At 46.3% G+C, this 9,776-nt stretch overlaps 4 protein-coding genes across 4 annotated transcripts; 2 read left to right on the forward strand and 2 right to left on the reverse strand.

Moving 5' to 3' along the window:
* Nucleotides 1–353: 353 nt before the first annotated feature.
* On the reverse strand, nt 354–1,036 carry H257_18152 (hypothetical protein; the record flags this gene model as incomplete). The annotated part of the gene is made up of 2 exons (XM_009847162.1): nt 354–379; nt 433–1,036. The coding sequence occupies 2 exons, from the start codon at nt 1,034–1,036 to the stop codon at nt 354–356; spliced, it is 630 nt and encodes a 209-aa protein (XP_009845464.1).
* A 192-nt stretch (nt 1,037–1,228) lies between these two features.
* On the forward strand, nt 1,229–1,718 carry H257_18153 (hypothetical protein; the record flags this gene model as incomplete). Its single annotated transcript, XM_009847163.1, has 2 exons — nt 1,229–1,619; nt 1,681–1,718. 2 exons carry the CDS (start codon nt 1,229–1,231, stop codon nt 1,716–1,718), a joined length of 429 nt encoding a protein of 142 aa, XP_009845465.1.
* A 617-nt stretch (nt 1,719–2,335) lies between these two features.
* On the forward strand, nt 2,336–2,675 carry H257_18154 (hypothetical protein; the record flags this gene model as incomplete). Its single annotated transcript, XM_009847164.1, has 2 exons — nt 2,336–2,484; nt 2,663–2,675. The coding sequence occupies 2 exons, from the start codon at nt 2,336–2,338 to the stop codon at nt 2,673–2,675; spliced, it is 162 nt and encodes a 53-aa protein (XP_009845466.1).
* A 286-nt stretch (nt 2,676–2,961) lies between these two features.
* H257_18155 (hypothetical protein) lies at nt 2,962–4,944 on the reverse strand (the record flags this gene model as incomplete). The annotated part of the gene is made up of 6 exons (XM_009847165.1): nt 2,962–3,004; nt 3,056–3,132; nt 3,261–3,284; nt 3,337–3,406; nt 3,460–3,542; nt 4,336–4,944. 6 exons carry the CDS (start codon nt 4,942–4,944, stop codon nt 2,962–2,964), a joined length of 906 nt encoding a protein of 301 aa, XP_009845467.1.
* Nucleotides 4,945–9,776: the final 4,832 nt, after the last annotated feature.

Genomic DNA, 9,776 nt, shown 5'->3' on the forward strand with positions numbered 1-9,776 from the left:
GATTGAGCAACGCTCAAAGGGACTTCAACAAGTGGATGAGTCGTGTGCGCCAATCAGTGGAGTGGAACTTCAAGGTTATGAAGACACTTTGGGCGTTTATTACGTTCAAAGGGTTGTCGAAGATACGTTTATCCCCAGTGGCCAAAGTCGTGTGTGTGGCCATGCTATTGACAAATTGTCATTGTTGCTACTTTGGAGGAAATCAAATCAGCAAATTCTTCAAGTTGGATCCACCAAGCTTGGAGTCATATTTGGACACCTTAGACATAATTGACGTTTAATCCAAACAATTATTCTTATGCAAGTGTAATTACTTAGATTTATTCATCGATGTAATCATGTTCATCATCATCTCAAGATGCATGCGTAATTGAGTTGCCTGAGTTTCTCGGTCACATCGAAGTTGCTCTGCCTGTAACTCTCGTTCTATACGTCTCTCTTCATATTCGCGGGATCGCACAGCTTCACGCTCTTCTTGGTCTTTTTCGTACTGGTACTTACGAAACTCCAGTTCAGCGTTGTTGTCGTCATGCATCATCTTCATCATCTTGGCTAAAGTGCCTCCGTTGTTGCCGCCGCCGGCATCACCGTCGACTTGGTCGATCTTCTTGCGTTTGCCCAATGACTGCATCGCTTCTTCACGAATTGTTGCCCCCATCGTCTCGACTCGCTCCGCCTCACGCATAACATCTTCCAGGCGCAACTTGTCACGCTTCTTCCAGTCGTCGTAAACGGAAGACAACTCGTCCAGCAGTTGTGACTTCTCATTGTAGTCTTCGGCGACGCCTGATGCTCTCATGGACTCATCGTCGCGAACCCGGTGGCCCTCAAGGAGCAAGGTGAAGCGGTTTTGGGCCCTCTTGGCGTCGAAACCGGGCCGCGAGAACTCTTCTTGTGAAGCAACGGCCTCCGCCACAGCTGCCCAGCCCACCATCACAAGACCTCGTTTTGCCATGAATGGCAAGCGAGCGTTCACCTCACGCAGAATCAATACGTCTTCGTACTCGGAGAAGCGGTTCTTGACGGGGGTCGACATTGCCAACCACTGATACGGTGTGAGTGGCTGTGAGAATAATGGTAGGTTGCCACTACAAATGGCCTTTTTCAGGGTGGCAGCATAATGTATGGCAAGGTTCTCAATATGATTTGAGAGGTATGAGCGGGTTTTGTCAAACACATGATTTTTCCGTGGCGTGGGAGTGGCGGGATGATTTGCAAAACCTCTCTCATGTCATCGGCCAAACGCAAGGCTCCAGCGGCACCGACAACCGAGGACACACGTTCAATCGATCCAACAACTGGGGATCAAGTTATGTTGCTTCGGTATGGCAGTAAGACGCGCTACCAGTACGAGAAGTCGCTTCTGCGTCTAAAGTCGTGGCTCCAGCGCGAGCATCCTGGTTCTCTGTCGGGTGGAGAGGTCGTGCCCCCGCTCGACCCAGCGATTTGCAAAGGGTTCTTGGCCTACGAATGTGTTAAACGGGGCCCCGATGGTGCCGAACTTGACCCACAACAGTTCAAGTCCTACTCAGCTGTGAATGGATGCAAGAGCGCCATCAAGTTCATGTACAAGCAGGCAAATCTCCGCGTGTCGGAGGAATTGGATGCACTGTTAGCAGGTATCTATATCCTTATTTAATACTAGATTAGATGTTAAATAATCTGTTATTTATTACTTAGACTTTGCATGCTGCTACAAGCGAAAGTTGCTCAACTGAAGGACAGCGGGGCCATGGCAATTGGTGAAGGAAAAAGACCAATGACTTTTGACGGTCAATATATTAACTAGATGTTATGTCGAGTTGATTGGTTGCAATTTGTAGGATATTTCTTTTTGGCAACAAAAGCCCTTGGAGGAGAAGCCGAGTACAGCCTGACAACCGTGGCCCATCCGTTTTTACTGCTATGTTGGAACTTAATCACACGGTCTACAACTGTTGCTGGAATTAGATATGACCATTTGTCATGGGAAGGTGCTGTATTTAGCGGTTACTCTACACGACTGTAAGGTTTAACGTTTAGCGTAGGTGATTCGCTGGTGGTTCAGTATGCATACACTAAAAATGACCAGGAGGGGAAAAGTTGCACCCCTCGCCACGTGTATGCAAATCCTGGAAACCCGTCGATTTGTCCAATTCTGAGGTGCGCAATTATTGTAGATATCTTTGTGAATTCAATTCGTGAATATAAATTATTTCTTGTATTTAGTTTGGCCGTACTTATTTTTACGCGTGGGGCGCAGCGTGGAGAATCAACCAATCTTGTTTTGGGCGAAAATGCGGGCGAACGATTTTCAGCGTGGCTGTCCAAAACATGCGGTTTGTTCGCAGCGGAAATGTCGACATACGGCGTGTTGGTTAAGGACATCGGAACCCATTCGTTCCGAAAAGGCGTGGCCAGCGAGCTGTCGAATACCCCTGGAGGACCAGAAGCCGTGAACGTGTGGCTCCGAGCCGGGTGGACCCTAGGAACTGTCCAGGGTCGGTACATCTTTGCGGGTTCAGGGGGCGACCAATTTGTTGGACGTGCAGCAGCAGGTGTGACTTTAAATAATTATACTTTAAGTGAAACAATCATAATTATACTTTAAATGAAACAATCATAATTTACTTTAAATGAAACAATCATGATATACTTTGGACGTCATCTGACATTGCACTAGGGCACAACGTTAATGACCTTGATTTTTCCTGTCTACCGCCACATTTTAAGTCGATTGGGCTCAGCGATGGGCAATGGGAAGCTGCCCTGCCCGGGTACAAATCATTTTATCCCAGTCAGTTTCGACAAATTATGCCTTTTTTGGTGGCATCCCTATCGTGTCATCACATTTGGTTGGAGCAGACGTTAAGCAAGAATCATCCACTATTTTTTGCCCCCATTTGGACATCTGGTTTGCTGCCCAAGTTGACCGTCGACGTTGAAACGGGTCGAATGCAAAACAGAACAACAAACCTACGATCATCCGGCATCCCACCCCACGTCGCTCTTGGCCATCGCTTGGCTACGGTGGAGCACGAATTGAAATTTATCAACGAGCAAATATCTTATTTACCAACAAAAATAAGTGACCACGTTGTTGCACAACACAGGCACCTCCAAGCTCACTTGGCCCATCAACAACGACCCCCACTAATATGGCATCCTTCCGGGACTCCATCTTGGATGAAATCCGTCAATTAAGGTGTGGCACCACGCCAACACCCCCACCAACAAGTGGCAACGACGTTGTTCCCGAACCATGGTGGGGCAACACGAACCAGCACCAACAACTGAGGCCCACCCTACCACATGGGAAGATTTTCGACTTGTGGAACGCCTGGTGGCTTGGCTTACCTGGGGATGGGATCGTTCCATTGCGCCACCTTCGACCCCGGGACCTTGCTCGCAGCAGCGATCGCGTGAACTACAGCAAGTTGAAACGAGTCATTGCTGCATTGATGAAGTACTCAGATGTACCTGAGAGCGTCGTCCATCGCATGCCCGTGGCAAGCAGGTCCATCCTCTTCGCGTCTTGTCTCCAGCTGCTTGGCCAAGCGCTTCTACTGGAAAGCAAGGACGGCGATGTTAGAAAGCGTAGACTAGATGAGATGACGTACCCAACCATGTATGATCTCATCAAGAAGTATAACCTTTGATTTACATGCGTACCTTTCATGGTTCTTGTGACCGCCGATGAATCAAAGTTAACTGTGTGTGGCAAATACAAATACCTTTATCACTGCAAGCGAAAGATAAGATTATAAGGGTTTCGTAGACATTTCGTAAACCCCTCATTATCTCGAAGTATAATAGGACTTTTTCGCCTCGATTTATCCATCCGATTTATGCTATCCGGATTCATAGTAATATCAAAATAATAATCTAAATGAATATTGGGTATAGTAAAATGAAGTTATATCACATAATATACATAAAATTATCATTTTATTGAACTCAACGCGCAATTTCGACGCGGCGGAGCAACGTCGACGTGATGTGACGGCAGCGTCACAGTGAACTGTGCACATGTACGATAACCCCTGTCGATGCTTAATTGGACCTCTGAACGCCACCGACAGTCACAGCCCTACGTCGAATGGCCATGTGTCCACCCTGCTGACGCCGTCGCCACAGCCATCAACATCGCAGCCAGGGGTTCTCAAATATCTATCTTTTACCTATCTCAAACAGTGAGTTGAAAGGTAACTTACCTTTTATGGAGGATGACGAAGATAACTTATTTTTCCAGATATACAGAAAGAATAACTTATTCGAATAACTCCCCGGTGAAAGTCCATTCTATGTAGTCATTAACTTGCCTACATCGGTCACGTCCCAAAGACTACAATTTACTTTGAGGAACATTTGCTGTTCAAAGTTATGGGGGGTTGTGGCGCGACGACGATCGTTCAATGCATACTTGGCCCAGGAAAAAAATCGCTCGCACATATTCGACGTCGGACGGATAAATCGACAGTCCACGTAGGAGTCAGCATCGGCTGAGACCTTGAGGTGCTTCTTCGCACGTTGCGCCAGCGTCAATGGCTTGTCCTGGCTTGCATCCAAGACCTTTGGGGGCATCTTCAAACGATCAACACTCGTGACTTGACCATCACTCATTCTAGCAACTGATTGGTCCAATATCTTGGTGATGGCAACTTCAAAATCCGCGTGTCTGACGACGGCTGAATTAGACGCCAAGCGCTTGGAAGCCGACGAATGAAGTAGCATACACTCATCAAAGAGGTTACGGACATCCAGCATGGAGGTAGCTTCTTCTTGGAGCGCCAACGTCACCGATTCAAGCTCATCAAGCTCGAGCAACAAAGCGTCGATTTCGTCGTCTTGGTCGTCGGTCGGGGTGAGGTGCAAAACATTGCGATCGCCCAAGGAGCCTGATATACGTGCGGATGGCGACGTAGCGCTTGAGCATGGAGTACGTGGAGCTCCAACGCGTGACATTGCGGTTGATTGCACCTAATGGTGTCAAGCGACGTAGCTTTGCAGCTAGTTTCAGGTTTTTTAGTTTTTTCATTAACTCATTGACAGTGTTAATCAAAGGATCGTATTGAGTCAAAATGTCGGTGACGAAGAGGTTAAACCTGTGACTGGCACAACAAACCAAAGGTACACCACATCGGTTAGCAATTGCGCCATTAGTTGAGCAGTTATCACCGATTAGAGCAATAACATTCGACATCGTTTTTCCGTATACCATCCAATACAAATACTAAGTACTTGTGATGAGCATCGGCGTTCAACGAATCCTCGTCATTGATTGGGGAAAATGACAATAGAACTTTTTTATAGCCAATTAGATCATCCGTAGGAAATGTAGCAAATACTGCAACAAAATGACTCGATCCAATAGACCAACCATCAAATACTATAGCGAACATGTTTGGAAGCATGTCAGCGATCTTTTTCTCCATGGTGTCAGTGAGAAGTGACATATATTTCATGAAAGCATTCGTTGAGATGGAATCCAACATTGAGTACTTTCTAGCCATATCATTCTCACACAATGAAAATGGAAGCAACGAGAAGATAATCCACTGCAGCCACCCGAATACCTTTCTCACAGCATATGGGATTAGCATGTTGGCGATGATACTAGGGTGAACAGCGTCAGTTTCATTCAAGTGGACGTACTCGGGATGGCAGCTCATTACATGAGAACACAGGTTTGTGTAACCAGTGGTCTTTTTGAGGTGCACGTGCCCACACTGACACTTCCATTCGTTGCCGGTAGGGGTGGTCCTCGTGAAGTAGAGCTCAGCGAGCCGCTTTCCACGAAGCGCGTTGGTTGGAGGTCTCGTCGACATGGCAAGTGAGTCAATGCTCAATCGGGGTGTCAAAAGTAATTGGTGGTTAGCACTCTAATCCTAACTATGACCAACCAATTTCAAGCACCAATGAGAATTATCCTGTCATTTGGAATAGATTATTTATTTTGCATATGAAGATAAGTTATTTATTTTTCTGGTGATGGGAAAAGATAACTTATCTATTTTGGTGGTGCCCGAAAATAATCTATTTTCCGTTCGAATAAAAGATATATTTTAAATAGATTATTACCCCGAAACCCTGATCGCAGCAACAACCAAGTCGCCCTGATTGTGAGGGCGGTGATGGCGGCATCAGCAGGGTAAACGAATTAGTGAGCACCACGTAGATTGTTTTGTCAGAGTCCACGTTACAGTTGGCTCATGGTATGCGAATACGCATGCTGTGATAATCGATACGCTCAAGGGTGTGCCTTCTTTTTAGTGACGAGTGAGATAGTTTGCGGCATGCGCTTTGACATGATAGATTTCTACTTTAACGTTTGATTGAATGTGATGTGATAGTCCTCATGTGAGTTTCACTTGGTGCCGCACTCGTAGCAGCTACATGTAGTCAGAGTGCGGCAGCCTGCGTGTGTGAATCGGAAAAAATCTCATGGGTGGGGAAATTGAGATTTATCCCTGGGACTCCATTAAATCTCGCTGTTATCCGTGCATTATCCGAATAAATCTCATTCGATAAATCCCACGGGTGGACGTTGCTCTTATAATACCGATTTCTGTATGATCAACACAAATATAACGATCCAACCTATAATTTATCATGGGCACTATTTCTTGAAGGACTTTATTTTGACCAATAACAGGTATTCGGGCATTTCTATTGGCCTACAACAGCGCTGATGACTGGTGCCCCACGTTAGTACCATTGATGGGCCGGATGACCATTGGCGGGCCGACTTTTTCATCCAACTAAACTATAAATCCATTTTCATTAAAGAGGTTTTGGAAGTTATGTGTTGACTACGCCTAGACTACGCTGTGCCAAAAGCGGTTTGTCGTGAACGGATAGGAGTAAAACTAATTTTTGATTTTGCATATCTCTTCTCTACACTAAATCGGATACGAGAATTATGCGGATTTTTCGAGTGGATTATGATGCCGTGGACTTGGCGCCAGCCACCATTGAGGACGGATCCCCACCAACGGCGGTGGTGATAGTGGGCTGTATAGTTAGAGGTGATGGAGGGCGTGGCGTCGTAGCGTGGCAAGGTTGCTGGACTCTACGTAGAGTGCAGCGTCGGTGGAGAACTTCGCATTGTGATGGGGACGGACGGTGGTGGAGAATATGGCGCTCTCCACCATCACCGTTGCTCCCATATCGACTGTTCTTTCTCCGGTCAGTCCACCTCTTCCCCTATCTATATCTGCGTTGCTGACCTGTCGCTATGACATCAATATGATTCCCCGGCCAGTCCACTCGCTTTCCCTACTCCGCGTTGTGGAGATATCCAACTATGGCATCAATGTGCTACTCTTTAAACCATGCCACCTTCTCTCACACGTACACCATTCGATCGTGTACTAGTATAGATCAATGGGCTTAGCCAACCATCACTTGCTCATCATGTGCAGGTCCATAAAAAATGCGCTACAGGGGGCGACGGATTTTAAGGGACACCGAAGTTTAATGGAAGTACAGAATATTATAGCCAATAAGGTTGAATATGTGAAAAGCATTATGTGATTGGCTAAATATCGGGATTTCCATCGAAGTTCGAAGTTATTCAACCAATCATTTCCGATGAAATGGCAAATTCGAAGTAGCAAGTGTCCCTTAAAATCCGTCGCCCCCTGTAATCCTCAGCTTGCAGGTCATCGTTTTGTATGCACCGACGAGACTACCGGTAACGTGGCTGGACCTTGCGCTTGCATCTGTGTGGGTCAGCGTGCATGAGCAGGCTGTGAACGAGAACTTGGCGTCGACTTCCCGAATAATCAGTTGTGCCCTCGACTCTCGACACCTTGTCCGTATCGGATGTGGACATTTCAGAGATCATGTCCCACTTTGGATTGACTGGCTGTAGGTGTAGTTCCAAGTAAGTGCCCCTACAAATAGCCATTTCCAGGGTAGGAATATCAAATCATGGGAATGTTTCTATTAATTGTGGCGGTTCGAACTCTGCTATTGTCAAACGTACGTTTTTGTAGTGTAAGTACTTAGGCATAGTCCACGGATGACTTGCAAAACCTCCTACCTATTGGTCAAAATGAAACTTCTAGACAATGTATACCTGTATGAATTAATGATTATAATCATAAATTTGTGTTCAAAATTACTTCGATACGTTATACCATTTAAATGGTATGTACCGTTTTACTAGTAACATATCAATTGTATGTAGTTAAAACGGGCTGAAACCTATGATTTCAATAGTTAACTCAAGTATAAAGTAAGCCCATCAGTGGTCGCCTGTGTAAAGCCCTCAACTTCAGGAATTAATTGTGCTATCCTAAACTGCTTAAATCGATACCTTTTCTTCGTCCAAAAAGCTCAACGTTTTCTATCCAAATATGTACTACTCTGGTCTAATTTGATAGTCCCCATAGTCCGTTGTGATCGCATCCTTTTACATGAGTACAGAAACTCTGCACACAAGAATTAGGGGATCACAGGTAGAAAATGGTTAATCATATGAAACTGTAACAGTTACAAATACTATAGAAGGTAATTTGGTCCTCCACAGGCCTCCTCTGGGAGCGGCACGGCCTGAAGCCTACTTGCCGCTTTTCCCGACGAGAGGAATCGATTGGACATTCGGTGAAGTGCACGATTGGGGCTCACTCCTCGACAAGGTACTGCCTGCACAAAATTATACACACGACCTCCGCTGCGCTGCGGTGCGCGCAATTTTGTGGGCAGAGTATCAATAAGTTCCTTGATGTTTGAGTACAATTTTGACTTTGAATAGAATTAAAGTAAACTAAGTCTAAGATATTGAAAGCTGGGCAAAGGTTTCGGGGTTTCTACTCAGTCAGCTTATACTTACTCCGTTTGAAAATACTATTCTGGGTTGTTCAGATGTTTTCGAATCGGAGAGCAGCCATATGTGAACTACAATCGAAATTCTTGCATCCACGGGAGCGTCGGGCATCGCCCGAAACCACGAAACCAATTGAGAGTAGTTTTGGCGATTTGACGAACAATATTACAATCTCTTGGAAACTGGCGGCTTTCACTTTCGTCGATCAGTCAAGTCGCTACTTCTCGCTACTAATTAGTATCGCTAGTACTCTATAAAGTACAACACCATTTCCCGCCCTAGTTAGAGCTTTTTTCAAATCATTGTGGAAGAGGAACATTTTAAACAAGCAAGAAATTCCATATCAATATGGATTGGCCCGATCAAAGTGCTACAATGTTCTACATTTGGGTACATTTTAAGGATTAGTAGAGGTTAACGTTACTACTATCTCATCCCAGTCCTGGCCTCTTGGAGCTAGAGTGGACTACAACTTTGTGGGCTTGAGCAGAGCGGGGGGTGGACGCGGGTCGTCTGATCCGCGAGCGTGTGCTGGATTGGAGATCGAGGGGCTGGCCATTCGGAGGATCTCGATACCGGGTTGGAAGTCGGAGTCGAATTTGTTTATGCCCAATCAGAAGCATCAAATCTGATGTTGATGCTTCTGATTGGTCGAAATGGTGCGGTAACCTGCCGAGCATCGGACCAAACAGCGAGCTAGGGCGGAGGGCGACGTGACGTGGAAGATCGAGGTCGAAGTTGCCCGCGCCCAATCAAAAGCATCACAGCGAATTTCGATGCTTGCGATTCGACACGGTAGTGGGCCGAGTGCACGCTTGGGCAGAGGTCAAGAGCAGCGGACCAGTATTGAAACGACGCAGTTTCCATTTTCCATGGTCGTGGTGAGGCGAGGTGTGGTGCCGCGCGGCGGTCCCAGGACCGGCTACGTGCTGGCGTGTTGACTGTCGTGGCTCCGCGTGGTTGT

This window comes from Aphanomyces astaci (genome assembly GCF_000520075.1).
Source record: "Aphanomyces astaci strain APO3 unplaced genomic scaffold supercont1.139, whole genome shotgun sequence".
NCBI lineage: Eukaryota > Oomycota > Saprolegniomycetes > Saprolegniales > Verrucalvaceae > Aphanomyces > Aphanomyces astaci.